Source organism: Cebus imitator, unplaced genomic scaffold, assembly GCF_001604975.1.
Source record: "Cebus imitator isolate Cc_AM_T3 unplaced genomic scaffold, Cebus_imitator-1.0 Scaffold5, whole genome shotgun sequence".
Lineage (NCBI taxonomy): Eukaryota > Metazoa > Chordata > Mammalia > Primates > Cebidae > Cebus > Cebus imitator.
In genome coordinates, this window is record NW_016107320.1 from 5,727,375 (window position 1) to 5,753,072 (window position 25,698).

Here is a 25,698-nt window from a genome sequence, read left to right on the forward strand (position 1 = left end):
GGGGGGTATGGCGGAATTAATCATTTTGTTGGAATGTGTATATTCCCCCATCTTATTAATCCAGTTATACTGAGTATAATCAGCCATTTCTTGATGACTTGGGGACCTAGTATAATTACCCTTGGGCATGACTGAATCATAGGATTCTCAGTGCATTTCTCCAGACTGTGGGCCATTCAGGTAATGGTTTTAGTGATCTTTCTTTTCAGTCAGTATCACCTGTCTCTCCTCAGTTTGTTTAGCTTCTAGCAGGAAGTGAAGTCTTAAAAAAAAAAAATCCTCACGTAGCATCCCCAGAGGTGACCTTCCTGCCAGGTACCACATGTTAGGGGCTGCTGGGTCTCTAGAAAGCCTGGCTTAGAACGGCAAGAACACCAGGGGTGAGCTGACGGCAGTTTATGTCTCAGCCTAAATAAAGCAGCAGGGTTTAAAAAAATGGAGTCCGAGAGGAACAAGATTCCTGCTGCGGACAGAGAACCAAGCAGTTCTGGACAAGGAGGTGGGATGGCATTTGAGGGGCTTAAGTCACTCCATGCTCCGACGGTCCTCAGTGCCGTCCCAGGAGCGTGCATTAGGTGTGTGTCGTGGAGCAGCCCCTCCCACCACCCCAGGCAGCCTTCCCACAGGACCCTGAACTTTGGGCATTTTTCCCTTGGTGCCTGTTTCTCGGGGCAGCCGGGTCTATCCCACCAGGCCCACAGCCTTCTACTGTGCGAGCTTTTCCTTCTGTCACAGCTCTTTGTGGTCATCACTCAAACTTTTTTAAAAGACATGATTTTGTTCTTCCTCCTGGGGATATTTCAAAACCAATTAAGCTGCTTAGACATTTTTTTTCCACTTATGCAATTTTTGAATGCTAGTTCGACATCATGATTTTTAAATGCAGCAAGTTAACCAAAGCATCAACACTGCATGGAGAGGGGAGCTTTCCTGGCAGGCGACAGAAGGGCCTAGTGACGGGGGACAGAAAAGAGGAGGGCAGGTCTGGGTGGTTGTCCTGGGGTCAGCTGAGGAGGGTCAGGTTGCAGATGCCCCAGATGGGCCTGAGAAAGCAGCAGCCAGCGCATAGGGGAGACATGGCGTTCTCAGCACCAGCTATGTTAAGGTGGGGCTCACTATTTCTTGGGGACGTCCCTAAGTTTCAGCGGTGAGTCTGGAGGGGGCTTTTCTCTTCCCCGATCTGAGATCAGACACTGCTTATGTGACCTACCCTTGGAGGACAGAGATGGGCCACTTTTCATCAGTCCCCGGGGCTGGAGTGGAGTTACAAACTGCAGAAGACTATGCCCCTAATGTCTCTGTTACAAATTAATATCAGTACCTGATTTTTTGAAGATGAATGACATAGTCGGCCGCTTCCAGGAAGGTCCCGCAAGGAGAACCTGCTCCTAATCAGAGCCTCATGTGTTCCCAGCCCCAACCCTGCCATCCCTCGGTGGGGCTGTGTTCCCGGATGTCTTTGGATTCTGTTTAAAATGTCCTTGTTAAGACATTCCAAGGTTTGAACTCCGCTCCTAGCTAAACCTCTTCCTTGTTTACAGGGACTGAAATAGCCACATTTTGACCTTCTGTTCAGTCTGGGATCATCTGTGGTAGTGTGACTACATTCCTTTCCCATGCAAGGATTCCATTTACACAGCAGTTATGGAAGGCCCAGAAAACTAGACTTCCTCCCACCCATGTTCCTTCTCCTTTCAGCCCTCCTAGGCGGCCATTCCTCCTGCTCAGGGGCTGAGGCATGGGGATAACAACATGTGTTATTGCCCAGGAAAGCTGGAAGTGCTACATCCCCCTCATTGGGGCCGCAGCTGCCCATGGAGGGCTCGGGGTGCCCCTGGGCTGGTGTGCAGAACCCAAAGTGGGTCTCCGTCCTTAGTCTCCTGCTCTCAGGCCAGACATCATCCACACTGGGGCCCATGTCTCGGTGACAACGTGCCACAAATGACCCGTCACTCCTGTTTCGTGTGCCCTTCAGTCTTAAGTTTGTGTGAATGGAAGGTTTGCATTGGGCCCCTGCAAGTAACTGGTGTCTGGGGTTTGAGGAGGAAGAGATGGTCTCAGAGAGGCAAATAACAATGCAGGATTATGCCTGTGGAAGTCAAAGTAGCCCGGTCAGTGAGAACCCCTGCTGGGAGCTCAGAAGAGGAAGCCCAAGCGGCCAAGCTTTTCAAGGCCCCGAAGATGTGTTAGGCATCTGGGAAGACGAGCAGGAGTGGAGAGTGATTTAGGAATGTTGTCTTGCTACCCGAAGCAAAGTGGACAAAGATTCGAGGTAGAAGCGCAGAGGTGGCCCTGAGATGGTGACAGCAGAGTGGAAGGAACAAATGAGCCAAGAGGACAGGGCTGAGTGGGGGGGCAGCGGTGTAAGGGACAGACTGACAGGCCAGGGGTGCGTCTGGATTTGGCTGCCTTGAGGGCTCTCTGTACAGTAAGCATCCTTAAATGGATGTACTAGGACTAATGTCATTATTTGCCACAACCTGAAGGGACAGGCAAGTATTATTAGTCCCCTTTCACAGAAAAGGTCTGGGGGCAGTGGAAAGCTCTGCCGGTCTGAAGACCTGCAGGCCGTTACTACTGCTACCCACTCGTACTCTTGTCCAAAAACCGGAAGTAAAAAAAGGTCTACTGGGTCACAGGTCAGATCCAACTTGGACAGATTTGGTTTGTGTAGGAACATTTACAAGCTCATCCCATACGCTGTTTCAGTGGTCACCTAAATATTCTCAACTGCTCAACACATTTTCCCAAATCTAACTTGGGACATTTAGATAGGTTATCAGTAATGATCTGTTTTTCTTTATAGCCTCTTTCTGCACACAAATAAGCATCTCCCTATAGAAAATTCTAGTGTATGCTGAGCTGATTGCCTTCTGTATACACATTTTCTACAACTTCTCAAATGTGTGTGAGATGGCAAGAAAAGGAAAATGAGTGACAGAATAATACAGAAGGGCTGAGTTGTTTTTAAAGAAAACCTGTGGGCCAGGATGGGGCTCTCCGACTGGGAGTCAAGGCCTTGACCCATGTGTCTAATCAAGGCGAGACCACTGACACGCATACATGTGTGTGTCTTTTCTACCTCGTCTGCACCCTGTCATCTAAACCATCACAACTAGGGAGGGTTGATGCCTGCTATCCTCATGTTTTCTTTCTGTTTCAGGCTTGAAAAAACCTTGCCCAGTTTTGATCCCTTCAAGACTTTGCTACAGCCTCTATCACACATCTGTTTTTCTCAAAACATATAATAAAAATGTTTTACTCTTTTACACTGTATAATTGTAAGAAATAGTGTGTTATTTGTGAATGCATGGTCTGACATTTCTGTACAGTTTGGAGGTATTTTCAAACGAAACGTAAGAGAAGTCAACAATAAAACCAAGAAAAGTGAGTATTTTTATACCAAACAAACATTTTAAGTATGCCGGGATGGACGATCTTGCACAGGGTTGGATCACTGTTTTGTGCTTGACTTTTGAATGCTTGTAATTAAAAATATCTATTTTTTTCCTCTAAAGTAAGCTGCATGTTTGAGGCATGTTTCCAAATATTAACCAGAATTTATTGTGACTATATAGAAATCTGTGCCTACCCAGAGTCTAGGGTATATTAGCGTGGTGTAGCTGTTAGAACTGTTACCTGCAGTATTAGGTCTAGAATCCCAGTTCCATTAAGACAACCCTGCAAGACAATCAACCGGAAGCCCCCAGGAGCTTCTACCAATGGCTTATTCATAACTGGGCAAAGAAAGCATTGGTAAGAACAGGTCAGTGTGCCCCGGCAGCTCCAGCTGCGACTATAAACTGTGTGCCGAGTGTTGCATTTTTGCAGTCTTCTGTTTCCTTTGTAACTGCATGCTTCCGTGTGTAACTCACCTTCCACAAGCCAGCCCGGCAGCCCCGCTCCCCCAGTGGAAGTGCAGGGCTCGCCTCATGGGTAAGGGACTACCTTGGCTTGGGAGGCCAGCCCCGGCCCACGAGGGGCTGGCTGTGCCCAACCCACTTGGCTGCAGCGGGCAGCTCATGTCTCTGTCTCCAAAGTGATTTTTGCAAAACATCGGTGAATTGAGCTGGTGTTCCCAACTCTTGGTGGCGCGGGGCCAAATGGACCACATACCATGAGCTCCCGAATGTCGTGTGCTATGAGGATGACCTGCCACACCGCACAGAGACGGAAGCATTGGGCACTGGAACCAGTTCTACTCAGACTTCATCAAAGTCAGTCTTGTGTTGTCAGTTGACACATCTCCAGAGTTTATGACAGCTCAACCGCTCCCCCTCGTACAAGAGGCATCTGTAAAACCACAGTGACCTAAATTCAGCTGCCAAACACAATCACAGGCTTTCCTATTGATCTGCTCAGCTTCTGTGGAAAATTTCAATGTGATGATTACCTGGTTGGTTTGTGTTCTCCTGTTTTCCATTAGAAATAAAGATGTCAAGAAGCTTTTAAAGGTCACCACAAAAAACTACCAAGACTCTACGAGTGAGGGGCCCGCTCTTACCGTAAATAAGGGGAAAGGGCAGTTAGCACGGGGACTTGTGACGGAGCCACTTTGGTGTTCAAGGACCTGCTTATGCCCTCAGTGCCACATGGCTCTTGGTGAGATGCCTGTACTCCTCTCTAAGGAAAACAGCCACTTCGACACAGTCTATTATGCTTTTATAACTGTTTAAAGGTACTTTTCTATGGTCGTTTTTAAAAAATAAAGTGCTTATTCCAGCTGTCATATCATTGCTTGACAAATTCTTTTTCAGCAAGACCAACTACATGTATCCCACACTGCAGACAAGAGGCCAGCAGATTTTGTTGCCATTTTCAGGCTTTGGCAGAGCTAAGCATTGGCCATTGAGCTTAGGCACAAAGAGATTAAAGAAGGAAGCAGACACTGGGGAGAGCCAGAGAATCAGCCTGTAAAGGCACGACCGCAGCAGCTGGTGACTGACCAATGACACCAGAGGCAGACGGACCTCAAGGGAGTTTGACTCAGCTTGACTTAAACATATCTTACACCAGACATGGTGGCTCACAACTGTAATTCCAACACTGGAAAGCTGAGGCAGGAGGCTTGCTTGATTCCAGGAGTTTGAGACCAGCCTGGGCAACACAGCGAGATCCTGTTTCTACAGACAATTTTAACATTGTCAGGTGTTCTAACACGCACCCGTGGCCCCAGCTACTCAGGAGACCAAGGAGGAAGAAGGGCTTCAGCCCAAGAGGTCGAGGCTGCAGTGAGCCATGGTTCCACCACTGCACTCAAGCCTCAGCCACAGGGCAAGACCCTGTCTCCAAAACCATAAAAAGTAAGTGGAAAACCAGGCACCAATTGCCAAGACAATCGTGTTTTATACACACTCTCACCCACTCTTTTTTCCCCCAAAAAAAGGCAAAAAGTAGTGCTTATATCCAAGCAGTGCCAACAGCCAACACTGAGTCTTGCTGGACAATGCAATGATTTGTAGTTAGGCTCACAGCCTGCCTTGGAGAGGAGCCACCAAACGCAGGTCGTGTCCACTGCCTTCCAGCTCATGTAACTAGGAGGCTAACAGCTTTCCTTGGCCCAGGCTCAGAAGGCCACACCAGCATGGCTCTTAGGCCGACCTGATCTGCCTTTGGTCCACCTGTGAGCTCCAACTCATAGGCACCAGAGACTGGCCAAACAGCTAAGGAATGGAGGGTCATGAGCCCTTAAGGGGCTTTGCTGGAACTGTCCCAGCTAGTCACTGGCTGAACAGTCACCTATGATTTTTTACAGGGGGCCTTCAACAAGATGAGTGCCCCGATCATCCCCATGCTGATGATGGTCATTCATGATGTGCACGTGACAAGTCTGGATGGTATTTACTAAGCTAGTGTGACCTCCAGATACATTCCGAGTCACCAGCCAAATACCAGCCTCAGTAGGGTCTGTGCATCCTTTTTGTCACTCTACTGAGCAGGAATTAATGCAATATGTCTTTTGGAATCAAGAACTTGGGATAAGAAAAAGGCAGGCTGTTTGCTCTTGCACCCATGCAAAATGTCCCAATTTGTAGGCTCCAGAAAGATGGGAACTAAGCCCATCTTTCTATGTGATTACCAAATGAAACAACCTTTCCTTTTTAATGCCAAACTAATATAACTATAAAACGCATCTGAAACTAAATCCCATGCTTTCCACTTCTATAACAAAATTACAGATTAAAGGAATTTGAAAAGAAACTTACAATTCACAAAATGAACATTACATCACCAGTCAATCACACCTGGGCCCAGGGCGTGCACGTGTGTCTGCCCTACTTTCGTGGACTAGCTTGTAGTTGTTACTGCCCTATTCCTGAATTCTGTGTTCCAATACACAAGAATTCTTAGTGTCTGTCAGGGTAACACTGAGAAATAAGTAATTCTTCTTAAGAGACAGGGTCTCACTATGTTGCCCAGACTGGAGTGCAGTGGCGGACTCATAGCTCACCATAGCCTCGAACTCCTGGGCTCAAGCCATCCTCCTGCGTCAGCCTCCTGAGTAACTGGGACTACAGGCGCACACCACAGGTCCCAGCTTCAACTAGTTATTTCTGAGTGCTTTGGTGGGCAAGACATGATCTGTGCTAAGAATATGGACAGGTTCCCAAAAGTGCTGTTACCCAGCTGGAAGTTTCCGGCACACGGCTGCTCTCCTCACCAAGTCCTAAACCATTCTCTCCACACCCTCATGGCATAAACAGCCTGCGTTTCTACAGCCTACATAGAAAACCTACGAATATTCATTACCAGTGAGGTGTTATTCGAAACACTCAGCCTCAAAATGCCTCTCCTAAAACCCTAACAACTGGGATACTGAAAAACCATGTTGTCAGCAATTTGATTGAAAACCCTCAATTAGGAAATTTCAGTAACTGCCACTGTAAAGCTATCTGTCCCTGTTACTATCCCAGATGGAACTAATATTCACTCTTGCGTGAACTGGCCTGGCTCTGTAGCTACCCCAGTCCTGAGAGCTGCTGGTGCGCTGTGAGAACTAGGCCTCTGCAGCTCTCCAGCGAACCCAGTTCCAACCACACTCATTCCTACTTAGGGGGCAGCAGGTTAGGAGATCTTCCTACAAACCATAATAATTTGCCAGTAACTATGAACAGAACAGTGAAGGCTTCCATTCTCCACCGCTCACATACGTCTCACCTATGGACGATCTGAGGGAAGAGAAAACTCTGGTCCTTGTGTTCCACTTGTCCAGTGGAGAAATTCACATGGAACTCTGCCTGGGGTCATTAATACCAAGTTGAGAACTTGACCGAATGCTTAGTCAACCCAAGCTTCTGAGCAAAAAGGCAGGCCTAAATGCAATGAGAAATACACAAAATATTTACCTGGACAAAAAGAGCACTTTTTTCCTTAAAACTAGAACACAGCCCTTTGTACGGGGACTTGGCAGGCAGGCACTTAAAACATCACAATCTCCACCAACGGGACAAACTTGCTCTTGGCGCTTCTAGAGCTGGTCCTGCCCAAATCAGGATATGGTTTACTAGGTTCTCCCCCGCTGACACCCTTCTGTGTTTTCTTACTTTAAAGGTAAGTCTGTGCCTTCTCTCCCTTGACATGCAAGCCCCACAAAGTTCTGGCTGGATCAGAAGTCGCTGGGCTTTCCCCAGGGTCTGGGAACCACATGCTTAGTCACACAAATGTGCTGGCCTCACCCCGATCCACTGGAGCTGGATCAGTCCTGCAGCCCTGAGCCGTCCACAGGGGATTGGCCCCTGCCCATCTGCTGAAGAGCGGGGCCGACATTTATTTCTAATGGAAATCCTTCCAGGGAAGGAAAATGCACTTTAGTTCCTTACACTGCAGCCAGAGGAAGGCCAACAGTAGCGCCAGCGCCGGCTTCAGGTCTGAGTTTCCAACACTGCCTCCCTTAACACTCCAGACAGGCCAGGGAAGGGTATTCTAAGGCCTAGTCTGAAAAATGGTTTCCAAGAGGTCCTTGGACCATCCCACCACAAGTCCCACAGAACACCTGCTCATCTCAGGACAAGCCCCGAAAACCCACCCTGGGAGACGCCGAACTGGCTGCTCCGCCTTGATGCAGAATGCGCAGTGCGCTCAGCGCGAGGCTGAGCTTCTCAACTGTCAAACCTTAGAAAACCCCAAATCTGCCGGGCGCGGTGGCTCAAGCCTGTAATCCCAGTACTTTGGGAGGCCGAGGCGGGTGGATCACGAGGTCAAGAGATCAAGACCATCCTGGTCAACATGGTGAAACCCCGTCTCTACTAAAAATACAAAACATTAGCTGGGCATGGTGGCGCGTGCCTGTAATCTCAGCTACTCGGGAGGCTAAGGCAGGAGAATTGCCTGAACCCAGGAGGCGGAGGTTGCGGTGAGCCAAAATCGCGCCATTGCACTCCAGCCTGGGTAACAAGAGTGAAACTCCGTCCCAAAAAAAAACCCCCAAATCCTCCCCACAAATGAGTCACCTGAAAGTAAAAACAGTGGCCAAAGGGAAGAAGAGACACTGAGTCCCATATATGCCTCAAAAAATCACTATTAACTAAGAATTGGGGGAACTGACAAGCCAAACACCTTCGACCCACAAGCCCGCCCACACTCAGAATCCCATTCTGCTGCTAGAGATTTCAAACCTCTCACAGATAAACCCAGGGCTGTCTACACACAGTGCCTGTGAACGCTGGGGCCGGAAGGACCGGATGTCCCACGCTGCCTTTCCACTACGCCCCCGCTCAACAGGTGTCAAGAGCCACTCTGTCCCCTGGGTCCATCCATCATCTGGCCACACTTACAGGCTATGACAGCGGCAGCCAAGTGTTCAGTTTTTACACTGTCCAGGCTCAACTACGCTTCTCTTAGCTATCCCCTAAAAGCCTCACATGATGGTGATGAATTATAGATCAAATGCCCTCCTGTCGCACCCTCTTAACTCACCCAGCTGTGCCATTCCCACGTGCTTCTAAATGGCCAGCAGAGCCAGCAGAAATGGGCAGAGGCGAGAACATGACTTCAACTTGGAGTTTCTGGTGGATGTGTTTTCAGACACCCAGAAGAACTGTGAAGAGACAGCTTTCTCTGTACAGCAGCCCTCGGAGACGCTGCAGACCTGCTTCCAGGCCATCACAATAACGCAAATACCACAGTAAAGTGGGTCACGCGAATGTTTTGGTTTCCCAGTGCCTATTAAAATGTTCATGCTATATGACAGTAGAAAGTGTGCAATAGCATTATGCCCTAAAGAACCCAATTATATCATTTAAATATATATTATTGCTAAAAAAAAAAAAAAAAAAAAAATGCTAGCAAAGTGAGCCCACACTGCTGGAAAAACAGCTCCAACAGACCTGCTTGAAGTGGGGTTGCCACAAACCTTCAATGTGGGGAAAAACTCCCCACTATCTGTGAAGACATATGAAGCAAAGCACAATAAAATGAGGTGTGCCTCTATTAAGACTGTCCAACACAAGTACACTTCTATCACAATGTTCCACAAACATGATACAACCCCAGTGCCTTGAGATGGGGTACGTGGAGGAATTGCTCTTATGTGTAGTAGGCCAAGTGGACTGAGGCTTAACAAAAGAAACTGCAAGTGAATGAGATAAAGCGACGGAATCTGTCAGCATGGCAGTTTCGTAAGTCACTTCGTTTTGCTAGATCGTCATTTCTGAAATGAGTTTAAGACAAGATAACTGAAATCAATTATCAGGCCAGCCCACGAAGTACTGCTGGGCACAGGCTCTGCTAGAAGTCGCCACCAACACACAATTGGCAGTAAAGCGCCTGATCACAGAGATGGAGGCCCTGATCACAGAGCCCACAACGGAGGCCGTGATGACCATCTCCGTGCAAAACAGAAGAGGGGGTCTGAAATGTCCAAACTGCACTTCCAGACCTGGCCCATAAAATAAGATGGAGTGTAGAGATCACAAGAATAGGTCTCTACTTAGAGATAAGCTAACTCTGGATTTTTTTTTTTACAGGAGAGCTAATGTTGCAAGACATTAAAGCTCTTCTTACCAGAAAAACCCTTAAAGCAAGACAGACTGCATTTCCTATGTTCTAAATTATCGTCGGGATCTCAGTTATACCCTCTCCTGCCACGTTTTGGGGCTTGGAGGTAAGAAACAGGCAAAGCAAACAGGTGACACTGTGAAGGGATGAGAGGTAAGTAGAAGGAAGAAAACAACTGAAAAAGCAAGAAGGCTCCTTGTCGTCTGCACAAAGCACTTCCTGCCCTGGGTTTCCCATCACGCCTCTTCTGAGAACCGCCAGCTCGTTTCATAATCCACTACTCTCCCATGCTGTGACAGGAGGACCATGATCATCAGCCCAATGGACCACAGCAGAACACAAAGCAGGTGAGGAAAATGCGAACTCTGCCGTAGAAAGCAGGAACCACATGGATTTCCCGTAAGTCACCCTGACTCTAAAGAACGCTCACATATTTGATAATGGCTTTCATGAGCTGGGCCAGTGACAGAGGGTGTCTCCACCAGAAGAACCCTGGGTCAGGCCATGTGAGGGTGGGGGCATGGCACAGCTGACGTTCAGGTTGCTGTGGAGACTCTACCCAGGTTTGTTCAACGTGCAGAAGACCATCCTGGAACTTACCGAAACCAGGAAGCTGAACACTGATGCTTCTTTTTAAAAGAAAGCATTAACAATGACACCCAGTGCATCTCTACTTCTCAGCTTGCTAGCAGGCAGCACACCTGTGTTCCAGTGGTGAAATCTGCATGCTCAGCAACACAGCGCAGGCCAGGCTTCACTGCGTTCCCAGCACATGACCCGTGGAAGTCAGAGACTGCAGCTGCTTCCTGCCACTTCCAGGAATGAAAAAAAAACAAAACAGAGAATTCACTAACATCTTAAAAATCCTTCTACAATGATTTTATTATAAATATGTTCTTTTGGAATAAACAAATATTGCATTCAAGACTATGGGCAAACTTGCGCTAAAGTAACAAATGAGGAAGAAAGGAACCATTTAGAAGTGGAGAAAAATACAGCCAAGACACCTGCATGCCACGCTCAATGTCTTTCTCCCAGGGAGTTACAGAAGGTTAAGAGGGAACATCACAGTTCCCGTGAGCCCATTCTACTCATATATGCTTCGAGTTTGGTAATTTGCACTTGTTCTGTAAACTGAACTGCTCCTCTCCTCAGTTGTAAGAAGCTGATGAGAAGACTGTCTTCAGACCCAGAGCATCAGCAAGAGTGCCCTTGATTGTGTATCCGTGACTCTGTTCCAGGGCAAAACTGTTCCCTACTTGCCAGAAGTAATGTCAGAGTAATCCTTCAGCACTCCGGCCAAGTGTTCGTTATGAGTCTTAAAACGTCGCTTTTTCTGTGAAGCAGGCTTTTTCCTTCTTTGAATAGGGGCCTAAAGGAAAAGGTAAAGACAATTACAAACAGGCCGGGCGCAGTGGCTCACGCCTGTAATCTCAGCACTCGGGGTGGCCAACTTGGGCAGATCACGAGGTCAAGAGATTGAGACCATCCTGGCAAACACGGTGAAACCGCATCTCTACTAAAAATACAGAAAATTAGCTGGGCGTGGTGGCGCACTTGTCGTCCCCACTATTTGGGAGACTGAGGCAGGAGAATCTCTTGAACCTGGGAGGTGGAGGTTGCAGTAAGCCAAGACTGCACCACTGCACTCCAGCCTGGCAACAGAGCGAGACTCTATCTCAAAAACAAAACAAAACACAACAACAACAAAAAATAACAATTAGGAACAACAGCTGCTCCAAGGGGTGGTACAGTCAGGATGTTCTGAGCATGCCCAGAGGCCCGTGGCTGAGGATGTGGTTCAGACCCTTCTCCTGCTCTGCCGCCCAGCAGCACACACAGGGCACAGCACACATCCTGACCACACCCGGGGCCTCTGTGTCCCTGAGATGCAGGTGCCATCGGGAGTAATGAAGCAGGCACAAAAACCTAGCAGAAAGATTCCTGGCACTAAGTAAAACAAAAGGGGTGGTGAAGCCCTTCTGTTATCAGGTCTAAAAATGTATCCATTACTGATTTTAAAAAGATCCGAAGAAAACATGGCAAAATCCTGAGACAGGAGGGGCACATGAAGGTCTGGAATATTCTCTAGTCTTTTCTATATACTTGAAATATTAGCATCACATGATGAAAAAAATCAACAAACGAGACAATAGGAAATCATGAAGGGCTGCAGTTACACTCATGTGTGGACACTGACAATAAACCTTCCCTTTTGGTGGGTCCTAAAAATTCACTGAACACACATCCCCCCAACCGCCAGCCCACCCCAGACACAGATGACAAGCTATGAATCATGACAGTGGACAAGAAGAGGCAGGAGGAGCAGCGCACAGCTAATTAGGGTGCTGGTGAATCACCCCACCCAGGCTTTGTCCTTGCACTACAGATTTTATTTGCTGGTGCAAGGCAATTTACAAGTCGTCATTTAATTACTAACATCCCCTGTGAGCAGGATTTAGAGACTATACAGACAAAAATATCTGGTTCCTAAGGGACCTGAAAGTCACTATGGCAAAATGAGGCACCAGTACAGCAAGGCTCACAGAGCAGGGGAGGGCCTCGTTCAATTCTGAAAGGTCCTACAGGCCAGGCACGGTGGCTCACGCCTGTCATCCCAGCACTTTGGGAGGCTGAGGTGGGCGGATCACCTGAGGTCAGGAGTTTGAGACCAGCCTACCAACATGGAGAAACCCATCTCTACTAAAAATACAAAATTAGCCGGGCATGGTGGCATATCCCTGTAATCCCAGCTACTTGGGAGGCTGAGGCAGGAGAATCGCTTGAACCCAGGAGGCGGAGGTTGTGGTGAGCCGAGATCATGCCACTGCACTCCAGCCTGGGCAACAAGAGCAAAACTCCAACTCAAAAAAAAAAAAAGAAAAAGAAAAAAAGAATAGAAAAAGGTTATGCAGATCAAGATGCAGCCTGCTTTTAGGAATGGGGAGAAGGGCCTGCAGCAGCTTAAGAGTGGGAGAGTGGGGAACAGGCAGACCCTGGAAGGTTCCATATGGCTGGAGCTCAAGAGCAAGACTGCTTGGGAGGAGCGGGGTGTGGAAAGGTGCCCACAGGCCTGGAGCAGCACCCAGCGTGGGTCTGCAGGCCTGCAATACCTCAGATGTGACCTGGGCAGCAGACACCAAGAAACACTGGCGGGGGACTCCTAGCTCTTGAGAGAGCAGAAAGCGGGGCAGGCTAACAGTTCCCAGGGCAGGGAATTAAGCTGCTTTTCCAGAGATTACACACCACTTTCTTTGGTCCAGATTCCTGCATGGAAGAAATACCCTGTCGCTTCAGATATTCTTCAATTTTCTCCTCGTCCATGGAATCCACAGTGACACTTCTCCACAGTTTCTGAAATTCTGTACCAAAAAAAAAGTAGTTATTTTACAATAAATTTTTTAAAACTACAGCATCTTGATGATCAAAATCCAGGCGTCAGTGTTAACTCCTCTGGATCCAAATGAGCACATCTGAGATGTCCATCACGAAAGCGAGTCAGGGTAGAACATCCACCTGCGGGACACGGCGCAGGGACGGGCCTGGAGACAGAACTGCCCCCATGAAGCCCCCGGCGGTGGGGCTGTTTCTAGACGCTGGCAAATGAAGGTTGCTGCGACGGAACTGCCCTGCTTTCCTGAGGGGGAAAGCCTCGCCACCCTCCTTTCCTCTATTTGGGGCTAACAGCTTAGTCCCTGCGCAGCTCCCCTGAGCAAGGTACACTCACTCCTCTCATTGACAATAGAAAATAAGAAATGTGTAGGGAGATGGGAACCAAAATATCACATGGAAGTGAGGTGCTACAACAATTTATTTGCTAAACCTTCTGAAATCAAATAACCTGGGAACTGGTGACTAAGGAGGCATGAAAGAGAAAGGGGGGACAGCTGAAACAGGAACACCGCCTCACCCCCCACCCCGTAACACAAGGAGAAGGACGACGGTCCTGCCTGCATCTTGTCTTCAGAAACCTGCAGTCCCTCTGCCACGTTATTATTTTTGCAACCCAAAGAGACCACCCCTGGGAAGCGTCCCAAATGAACATGGTTCGCATCCTACATTCTGCTCCTGAAAACAGGTACTGATCACTGGTTTCACTTGATTAGCAGCAGCTGCTTTCAGTCACAAAATTATAAGACACACTCTGGAATGAAAAAAGGAAAAGCTCTCTGAGCCCTGAGGCTTCACAGGGGCTCCCACTCACAACCGTCCCACTGAAGGGACGTGCCTTCCCTTCCTTTCTTCCCACCCCAGACCCTCACCTGGCGCCGCCCTCCTTTTCTTCCAGAGCCATGAACTTCCCACACAGTCCATTCCAAACGATAAACGAAGTAGGCACCCAATACTGCGCTGGGCCAGATTTCTTTCCTTTTCCCTCTTTCCTTCCTTCCCCTTTTCTCTCTCATTTCAGTACACACAGCATGAGGCAAATGATGTCCACACAGGCGGGACTCTGGTGATACTGTGGACATCTGTTTCCTGCCACCCACCCTGAGGCTTTTAACTGCTGGTGACCAATGGCAAAAGTGGCAAAATCTACAAAGAATTCAACCTAAGCACAAAGTTATTTAAATCCAAAATGTCTCTAAACAAGATTTGTAAATTTCCATAGATACATTAGGGGTTCTTTTTACTACACTCACTGAAGGTTCATCTGCATACATCACGGACATTCCCTAACTGATGACAATTGTATGCATGACTTTCTGGGCCTCTGTAAGCTCCCTGAGAGCAGGGAGCTCTATTTTCATCTGCTTTCCATGACAGTCAGCACTGTACCTAGCACAGGACAGGACCTCAACGATTTGACTACTGAATGTATGAAATACCATCTAAATTTATTTATTTTTGAGACAGGGTCTGGTTCTGCTGCCCAGGCTCGAAAGCAGGGGTACAATCTCAGCTCACTATAACCTCCACTTCCTGGGCTCAAGCAATCCTCCCAACTTAGCCTCCTGAGGAGCTCAGACCACAGGTGCACATCACCATGCCCAGCTGTTTTTTTGGAGGGTAGAGATGGGGTTTCACCATGTTGCCCAGGCTGGGCTCAAACTCCTGAGCTCAAGCAATCCACGTACCTCGGCCTGCCAAAGCGCTGGGGGATTACAGGCATCGAGCCACTATATGTGGCCTATTTTTTCTTTTTACATTTTTTAAACTTTTGAAACAATTTTACACTAACAAAAGGGTTATGTAATGAATACACAGAGTTCCTATATGCCCTTTATCCAGCTTCCCCTAATGTTAACACCTTACATAATTGCTAAAACTAACATGGGCCTATTACCATTAATCCATCAACAGGCCTTATTGAAACTTCATGAGTCTGATCACATGTTACCCTTTTCCTGGCCCAGGATCCTGCATTCACCAGTCACATCTCTTTGGCCTCCTCTAATCTCTAAGTGTGGCCAGTCTCTGTTTCGCACTACCATGACAGTTTCACAAAGGGTGTTGGTCCGTTGTTTTACCAACCTTCCATGTGGGTTTGTCTAGCATCTCCTCATTACTAGATTGAGGTTATGCAATTCTGGTGAGAACAACACAGTAACAAGTTTGTGCCCTTCTCGGGTACAGTAGCAAGCTACGTGGTGTCAACATGAACCCAGTAAATGCTGACCATCAGGCAAGGTGCTGTCTGTCAGGTTTCTCTGCCATGAAGTTATTAGTTTTTCCTTTGTAATTAATAATTAGAGATATTTTCAGACTATACAAATACTCTGTTTCCCATATTTTCACTAATTTTATAATAGCATCCATTGGTAGTGCTTACCTACAAAAATGATTACTTGTAAGTGCCTACTGGCAGATTATTTCCATCATTCCTTCCATATGTACTAATTAAAATTCTACTATAACAGGCCAGGTGAGGTGGCTCATGCCTGTAATCCCAGCACTTTGATGAAAAGCCAAGGAAGGTAGATCACTTGAGGTGAGGAGTTCAAGACCAGCCTGGCCAATATGGCAGAACCCTGTCTCTACAAAAAATATAAAAATTAGCCAGGCAAAATGGTGGGTGCCTGTAATCTCAGGTACTTGGGAGGCTGAGCCAACAGAATCACTTGAACCCAGGAGGTGGAGGTTACAGTGAGCCAAGATCCTGCTACACTCCAGTCTGGACAACAGAGCAAGACTCCGTATCAAAAATAATAATTAATAAATAATAAAAAGAGCCACTCTTTCTACAATTCACTTTTTTGTTTGTTGAGACAGGGTCTCACTTTGTCACGTAGGCTGGAGTGCAGTGGCACAATCTCGGCGCACTGAAGCCTCACTTCCTGGGCTCAAGCAATCCTCCTGCCTCAGCCTCCCACGTAGCTGGGACTACAGGCACACTCGGCTAACTTTTGTATTTTTAGCAGTGGCAGGGTTTCTTTATGTTGCCGGGGCTGGTCTTGAACTTGTATACTCAAGCATTCACCTGCCTTGGCCTCCCAAAGTACAGGGATTATAAGCATGAGCCACTATGCCCAAACTCCAACTTGTTTTTCAGTTATTTAATTTAGCAGAGACACATGGATATCTACCATATGGATTTATATCTACATATTTATTACACAGGTGACAATCCATGATGATCAGTATTTATTTTGTGGTTCACATGTCCCAGGTTGGTCACTAAAAATTCTTTCATGTTGGTTCCTGTGTCTCTGACTTGCTTTCCCCCCCCACCCCCCCCCGCTTTTTTTTTTTCTGTTTTTCTTCTTTTACTCACTTTCTGGTACTAAAAGATGTTCCAGGTTCATCTTGTATTTCCCCTAATTTGGAATCATTTCTTCAAGGATTCCTGACTTGTTTTATTATAGAATGGTATTTAAAAACCAAGATCTATGTATTTTGGGTTTCTAAAAATAGCAATCTCTTTTTTGAAAACAAAATGATCAAGGGACATCAAATTTGAAGGAAGACAAATTTTGGCAGGAGACAGGAAAGTCTCATGAAAGTCAAGCACACTCTAAACTGTGAAGGTAAATAAAATCAGAACTGATTCAGAAATCTACTCACTTAGCAGAAAAGAGCAGAAAACAGACTAGAATTTGAAAGCTCAGATTTGATCCTTTCATTTCAAAAGACCCTTTCTTGACCCACATGAGTTAAGAATAAAAACTGTGTAACTGCCATAGAAGGGAATAAAATGAGCCAACTTACCAATGAGGCTTTGCTTAAATTCCCAAATAGTGCACTCACATTTTGTCAGTGTTTAGCCCTTTCCTGTAAATGCAAAAGTAGCACAACAGTGTGGTCCAGGCCTTGGAGCCAGATGGCCTGGCTGTGAGCTCAGTTACCCCATTTCCTGCACAAAGTGGCACAAGCACCTTAATTTTTCTGCCTCCATTTCTTCATCTACAAAGTGAGGATGAAAATAATACCTGCCTCATAAAAGGAGTGAATACAGCACTGAGAATAACGCCTGCAAATGAAAGAGCACTATCTACACCTATTACCATTATCATCATCACCATCTAACGCCCATTGTCATTTTCTGGGCGCTGGTGTCTTATAAATATAAAACATTTAAGAAAATCACTAGCTACTAGATACAAAGTGATCTCATTTATGTAAAGTAGAAGAAACAAAAATTCTAAAAATTTCTTGAAAAGCAAAAACACATACATATTAAACACATCATAAAAATGTGGAAAATACACACCAATAGGTATCCTCAGAGAAAAGAATACAGTTTGCGTGGAGAATTTTCATTTTTTGCTCTATGGACTCCTTGACAAAGGTTTTCTTAGTAATGTGCAGAAATATTTGTGTATTGTTACTATAATATTTTAAATAAATAACCTAAATATAAGGAGGATCATACTAGTAATTCATGGCCACTTTTTCTTAGCCCCATGTTAGGCTATGGTATTCCAGTGTTAGTGTTAAGGTACTTCTTTTCCATTAAAAAAAAAAAAAAAAAAAAAAAGTAGGCCAGGCCCAGTGGTTCATGCTTGTAATCTCAGAGCTTAGGGAGATGGAGGTGGGAGAACTGCTTGAGCCCAGGAGCTCAAGACCAGCCTGGGCAATATATCGAGACTCCATCTCAAAAATTTGAAAAAATGAGGCAGGCATGGTGGTGCTAGCCTGTAATCCTACTCAGGAGACTGAGGGGAGGAGACCTTGAACCCAGGAGTTTGTGCTCCAGCCTGGGAGACAAGGTGAAACCCTGTCTCTAAAACAACAACAACAACAACAAAACCAAATGCAGAATCTCAACCAGCAACACGCCATGCCTTTCTCCCTTTTCCTTTAAAAACACATGTTATCAACATGACTTATTTTATCCTCAAAAGTCTCACTATACCCACTTTTCAGTTCCAGAAAATAGGACATTTCTTAATTTACCTTACACCCCCTAGTGATCTTACATTTTAGACACTATTAAAATAATTTCTCTTCTGTGCTACACAGAAAAATGCACCCCCACCCAAGATGTCCACATCTTAATCCCCAGAACTTGTGAATACATTACCATATTTGGTAAAAGGGTCTTTGGTGACTAAGAATCTTGAGATGAGGAGATGCTCTCAAGATTTGGATTCTGGATTGGAAGAATTAATACTGTTAAAATGTCCATACTACCCAAAGTGATCCACAGATTAAATGCAATCCCTATAAAAATTCCAATGCTATTTTTCACAGAAATAAAAAACAAAATTCTAAAATTCTCATGGAAACACACACAGAACTGAATAGTCAAGGCAATCTTGAACAAAAAAAATAAAACTGGAGGCACAACACTACTTCAAACTATATTACAAAGCTACAGTAATCAAAACAGCATGGTAGTGGCATCAACAAAAGCCCAAAAATGAACTCATGCATTTACAACCAGCTGATCTTTGACAAAGATACCAAGAACACACAATGAGAGAAGGACAGTCTCTTCAATAAAGGGTGTCGAGAAAACTGAATATCCACATGCAGGAGAATGAAATGAGACCAGTGTCTCACACCATACAGAAAAATCAACTCAAAATAGATTAAAGGCTTCAACGTAAAACCTCAAACTATGAAAATACTGTAAGAAAACACAGAGAAAACACCACAATATTGGCCAGGGCAATCATTTTTTTGTATTTGACCCCAAAAGTTCAGGCCACAAAAGCAAACAAAGACAAATGAGATTATAACCAAAAAGCTTCAGCATGGCAAACTAAACAGAGTGAAGAGACAATCTATAGACTGGGAGAATATATTTGCAAGCAAAACATCTAAAATGGGGTTAATATACAAAATATAAGGCAGGCGCCATGACTCATGCCTATAATCCCAGCACTTTGGGAGGCCAAGGCAGGAAGACTGCTTCAGTCTAGGAGTTCAAGACCAGCCTGGGCAATATAGTGAGACCTCAACTCTACAAAAAAAATGTTATCACACAAAAAGAAATAAAAAATGTTATCAGATTAGCCAAGCTTGGTGGTGTGCACTTGTAGTCCTAGCTACTCAGGAGGCTAAAGTGAGAGGATCACTTGAGCCTGGGAGACGGAGGCTACAGTTAGCTGAGATTGTGCCACTGCATTATAATCTGGGCGACAAAATGAGACGCTGCCTCCAAAACACACACACACACACACACACACACACACACGGAACTCAAAAAAATAGCAAAAACAACAACAACAAATAACCTGATTTAAAAATTGGCAAAAGACCTGAATATTGACTAGACATTTCTCAAAAGAAGATATACAAATGAGGCTAGGCACAGTGGCTCACACCTATAATCCCAGCACTTTGGGAGGCCGAGGCATACAGATCATCTGAGGTCAGGAGTTCAAGATCAGCCTAGCCAACATGGCAAAATCTCATCTCCACTAAAAGGACAAATAGCCGAGAGAGGTAGTGGGTTCCAGTAATTCCAGCTACTCAGGAAGCTGAGGCAGGAGAATGACTTAAACCCTGGAGGCAGAGGTTGTAGTGAGTCGAGATCGTGCCACTGCACTCCAACCTGGGTGACAGAGCAAGACTCCATCTAACAAAAAAAAAAAAAAAAAAAAAAAAAAAAAAAAAAAAAAAAAAAAAAAAAAAAAAAAAAAAAAAAAAAAAAAAAAAAAAAAAAGGAGAAAGAGAAGTACAATGAGATATTCCTTCACACCTATGAGAATGGTTATCCTCAAAAAGACAAAACATGCACTGATGAGGATGTGGGACACCTGTACACTGTTGATAACATGCACAGATGAGGAGGTGGGAAACTTGTACACTGTTGATAACATGCATTGATGAGGTGGGACACCTGGACACTGTTGATAACATGCACTGATGAGGATGTGGGACACCTGGACACTGTTGATAACATGTACAGATGAGGATGTGGGACACCTGGACACTGTTGATAACATGCACAGATGAGGATGTGGGAAATTTGTACACTGTTGATAACATGCACTGATGAGGTGGGACACCTGTACACTGTTGATAACATGCACTGATGAGGTGGGACACCTGGACACTGTTGATAACATGCACTGATGAGGTGGGACACCTGGACACTGTTGATAACATGCACTGATGAGGATGTGGGAAACCTGTACACTGTTGATAACATGTACAGATGAGGAGGTGGGAAAGGGACACCTTACCCTGTTGATAACATGCACAGATGAGGAGGTGGGAAAGGGAACACCTGTATGCTGTTGGTGGAAACGTAAATTAGTGTAGCCATTATGGAAAACTGTATGGAGGTCCCCCAAAAAACTAAAAACTGGAGTATCATTTGATCCAGCATCCTGCTTCTGGGTATTTATTCTAAGGATCTGAACTCAGTATGTTGAGGAGATACTTGCACTCCCATGTTCATTGCAGCATTATTTACAACAGCCAAAGATTCAATCTCAGTGTCCATCAACAGATGAATGGATAATGAAAATATAATATATAATATATATACACAATGGAATACTATTAGCCTTAAAACAGATAGAAATTCTGTCATTTGCAACAACACAATAAACTTGGAGGACATTGTTAAGTGAAAGAAACCAGGCACCAAATGACAAAAATGGCATGTTTTCACCTCTATGTGGAATCTACAACAATCGGAACTCAACAGAAGCAGTGAGTAGAGTACTAGAGGTTAGGAGAGGGGCAATGAGGAGATGTTGGTCCACAGAAAAAAGAACCTTGAGAAGCAGGTTATCCTGGATTATTTGAGTAGACCCAATGGAATCACAAGGGTCCTTATGAAAGAAAGAGGCAGGCAGGAGAGCCTGAGTCAAGGCAGAAGCAGAGGTCAGAGTGATGCTGGGACATGAGCCAAGAAATTCAGGCAGTCTCTGGAAGCTGAAAAGGTAAGGAAATGAAATCTCCCTGTGAGTATCCAGCAACGGTGCAGCCATCCTGACTCATTTGACACTTCTGACCTCCAGAACAGTAAGATAATAAATCTGTGTTGTTTTAAGCAACAAAGTTTGTGATTACATGTTACAGCAGCAATAGGAAACGAATACACAATGCCTGAGATTTTTCTTTTTAAAAAAGTACTGGCCCAGTGCAATGACTCACACCTGTAATACCAGCACTTTGGGAGACCAAGGTGTGAGGATCGTTAGAGGCCAGGATTTCCAGACCAGTCTGGGCAACAGCAAGACCTCCATCTCTACAAAAAATTTTTTTAAATAAATTGGCCAGACATGAAGGCACATGCCTGTAGTCTCAGCTAATCAAGAGGCTGAGGTGGGAGGATGGCTTGAGCCCAGGGGAGTTCAAGGCTGCTGCAGTGAACTACGACTGCGCCACTCCAGACTGATCAACAGAGCAAGACCCTGCCTTAAAAAAAAAAAATTTTAAGTATAGCTTACGTAGGCAGGATTATAAAGACAAGTGACACTTCATCCTCAACATTTCAACAAGTATTTCTTGAGAATTCTGTCACTACAACGGTATGACCTGCTATCTGGACATCTATAAAGAACAGGCACCGTCTGCCCCAATCTGTGCAGCAGGGGCTGGGAACATGCCTAGAGCTGACCGTGGCTGGGCAGGATCAGAAGAGCTTGGCAGCACTTGCTGTTCTTGGTGATCCTGCAGAAATCTCCACTGAGCAATGGCACTTCTTACTCGGGATAAACACCAGACACCAAAACAAAAAGGGAAGAAGCCGTGGGGTAACTTTTCACCTTGAAAACTGCTTTACAATGGGAGAAACATCATATTCTTTCGAACAATTTAAAATTTTCCTTTTATTGTACTAATGTATAATTCACACAAATTAAAATCCTGCACATTTTAGTGTACAGTCCCTGATGTTCTAACAAGCATATGCTCATGCAACCACCACTACAATAATGATACAGACAATTCCACAACCACAAACCACCCTATGCTCCTCTGCAGTCAATGTCTCTCTCCTCGGCCAGCCCCTGGCAACCACTGATCTGTTTCTATGGTTCTGTTTCCCAAGAATATCATAAACGTACAAATAAAATCACACAGCGTGTCCCTTTGGAATCTGACTTCCCTCACGTAGCATAATGCCTCTGAGATTTATCTGTGTTGGTGGAATGTCAGTCCTTTGTTCCTTTTCATTGCTAAGCTGTATTCCATTGTAAGTATGTGCCACAGTTAAGGGGAAGTTAAGGGACAGTTAAAGGATGTGAGTTGTTTCCAGTTGTTGGTGGTTACGAAGAAAGCCAGCAGAAATACCCATGAATTTTACACGAATTTGGGTTAACACCTAAGAGTGGAATGGCTGGGTCATATAGTAGTATATATTACAATGTAGAGATCTATTCCTATTTATTTAACTTTCTACTAAAGGACAGTTGACCCATGTCTCACACCATACACAAAAATTAACTCAAAATGATCAAAGATGTAAATGCAAGGGTTAAAACTATAAACTCAAGAGGTAAAAACAGAAGTCCATCTTCATGACCTTGGAAAAGGCAATGGTTTAGACATGACACTAAAAGTACAAGCAGCAAAAGAAAATAAGAAAGAATTTGATCAAAATTTAAAACTTTTTTTTTTTTTTTTTTTTTTTTGAGATAGAGTCTCACCCTATCACCCAGGCTGTAGTACAGTGGTACAATCGCAGTTCACTACACCCTCAGCCTCCCAGGTTCAAGTGATTCTCCTGCCTCAGCCTCCCGAGTAGCTGGGATTATAGGTGGGCACTACCACGCCCAGCTAATTTTTGTATTTTTAGTAGAGACAGAAGTTCGCCATGTTGGCCAGGCTGGTCTCAAACTCCTGACCTCAGAGGATCCACCTGCCTCAGCCTCCCAACGTGCCAGGATTACAGGCGTGAGCCACTGCTCACAGCCCCAAATTAAAAACTTTTATACCTCATAAGACGCCATTAAGGAAGTGAAAAGACAACACACAGAATGGAAGAAAATATCTGTAAAGCATGTATCTTACAACGAACAGGTATGCAGAATAAAGAATTTTTAAAGCTCTGTAATAAAAGCATAAAACTATTTTTAAAATGGACAAAGGATTTCAATAAACATTTCGCCAAAGAAAATACGCAGATCAACCAGGTGTGGTGATTCACACCTATAATTCCAGCACTTTGGGAGGCCATGGCACACACCTGTTGCCCTGGCTACTCAGGAGGCTGAGAAGGGAGGACTGCATGAACCTAAGAGTTTGAGGCTGCAATGAGTTATGAACATATCACTGCACTCAAGCCCAGGAAACAGAGTGAGACCCTGTTTCTAAAGTAAAAAAATAAAATATATAAATGGCCAATCAGCACACAAAAAGATGTTCAACATCATTAGTCATTAGGGAAATGCAAATCAAAATCACAGTAACATTTCACATCCACTAGGATGGCTAAAATCAGTGTTGGCAAGGGTGTGGGAGAAATCAGAACCTTCCTAAGTTGCTGGTGAGAATGTAAATTAAGGTAGCTGTTTTGCAAAACAGTACAATTCCTCAAAAAGTTAACCACAGAATTACCATATGATGTAGCAATTCCACTCCCAGGTATACCTAAGAGAAATGAAAACACAGGTCCACATGAAAACTGGTATAGGTATGTTCATAGCAGTATTATTCATAGTAGCCAATAAGTGGAAAAACCCAAATATTCATCAACTGATAAATGAAATGTGCATGGCTATACAATTGAATTTTTCTTACTATAAGCACTTAATGCTCTTTATTTCCCTATAAGCACTGCCATAGCTGCATCCCATGAATTCTGACACACTGTACTTTCACTTTCACTTTCATTTAATTCAACAATGTTTTTACTTCCCTGTGATTTCCTCCTTGAACCACAGGTTACTTAAAGGTATTTAATTTCAGGTTGGGTGTGGTGGCTCAAATCTGTACTCCTCGCACTCTGGGAGGCCGAGGTGGGCAGATCTCTTGAGTCTAGGAGTTCAAGACCAGACTGGGCAACATTGCAAAACTCCGTCTCTACAGAAAAATACAAACATTAGCCAGGTGTGCCAACACACACCTGTACTCCCAGCTACTTGGGAGGCTGAGGTAGGAGGATCGCCCAAGCCCAGGGAAGTCAAGGCTGCAGTGAGCCATGATCATGTCATTGCACTCCAGCCTACACAGTGTGACTCTGTCTCAAAAAATAAATAAAATTATTTGATTTCCAAATGGACAGTTTCCAAATATAGCTAGCTCTGTTACTGATTTCTAGCCTAACTCCATTATGGCCCACACACATCGTTCATATATAGTCATCCTTTGGCATCCATGGGGGATTGGTTCCAGGACTCTTACAGATACCAAAATCTATGGATGCTCAAGTCTCTGATAACATATTCTCCCATGTACTTTAAATCATCTCTAGATTACTTATAATGCCTAATACAATTTAAACACCATGTAAATAGTGATACTGTATTGTTTACGGAACAATTACAAGGAAAATGTCTGCATGTGTTTAGTACAGACACAATTTTTTTCCAAATATTTTCAGTCTATAGTTGGTTGAATCCATAGATGCAGGATCAAAAGACATGGAAGGCAAACGGTACTTTCATGTCTTTCAAATGCAATTAAAGCTTGCTTTGTGGGCTAGAATACCATCTATCTTCGTGAATATTCCACATGCAATTGAAAATATATGCATAGGGCTAGGCACAGTGGCTCTCTCGCCTGTAATCCCAGCACTTTGGAAGGTTGAGACAGGCGGATCACTTGAGGCCAAGAGTTCAAGACCAGCCTGACCAACATGGTGAAACTCGTCTCTACTAAAAACACAAAAATTAGCCGGATGTGGCGGTGTATGCCTGTAACTCCAGCTACTCAGGAAGCTGAGGCAGGAGAATCACTTGAACCCAGGAGGCAGAGGCTGCAGTGAGCCGAGATCGCACCATTGCCCTCCAGCCTCGACAAAAAGAATAAAATGCCATCTCAAAGGGAAAAAAAAAAAAAGGGAAATATATGCACAGGATTCTGCTGCTGTTGGGCAGTCTCTTCTATAAATGGCAATTAGGTCAAACTAGTTGATTGTGCTCTTTAGGACTTCTATATCTTAATTTTCCATCTATTTGTTCAATCAACTACTAAGAGAAGAATGTTGTAGACTCTAGCTGTGGATGTATCTATTTCTCCTTTTAGTTTTATTCATTTTTAATTAATATGTTTTGGAGGCCTGTTGTTAGTTAGGTATTTAGGACTATTAAGTATTCGTGGAGAATTGATACCTTAATCATTATGTCTTTTTTTTTTTTTTTTTTTTTTTTTTTGAGACAAGGCATGGCTCCATCACCCAAACCGGACTGCAGT

At 44.8% G+C, this 25,698-nt stretch overlaps 2 protein-coding genes across 4 annotated transcripts in view; one reads left to right on the forward strand and one right to left on the reverse strand.

Annotated features, from left to right (window-relative positions):
* Positions 1-4,729, forward strand: part of RBPMS (RNA binding protein, mRNA processing factor) — a 190,345-nt gene extending 185,616 nt beyond the window's left edge. Inside the window, exon 9 of one of the 3 annotated variants that reach the window (XM_017535859.2) lies at positions 3,164-4,722. Coding sequence is in view for 1 of the 3 variants with exons in the window: in XM_037740985.1 (XP_037596913.1) it covers positions 3,164-3,248 (85 nt within the window). In the remaining 2 variants the exon portion in view is untranslated. Of the gene's footprint in view, positions 1-3,163 lie in introns of all 3 variants that reach the window. The other 2 variants (XM_037740985.1, XM_037740982.1) reach the window with 2 other exon arrangements.
* A 6,124-nt stretch (positions 4,730-10,853) lies between these two features.
* Positions 10,854-25,698, reverse strand: part of GTF2E2 (general transcription factor IIE subunit 2) — an 80,041-nt gene continuing 65,196 nt past the window's right edge. The window contains exons 7-8 of the mRNA XM_017535912.1: positions 13,243-13,358; positions 10,854-11,368 (exon numbers count right to left, since the gene is read on the reverse strand). Coding sequence (XP_017391401.1) covers positions 11,252-11,368; positions 13,243-13,358 — 233 coding nt within the window. The 3' untranslated portion in view covers positions 10,854-11,251. The remainder of the gene's footprint in view (positions 11,369-13,242; positions 13,359-25,698) is intronic.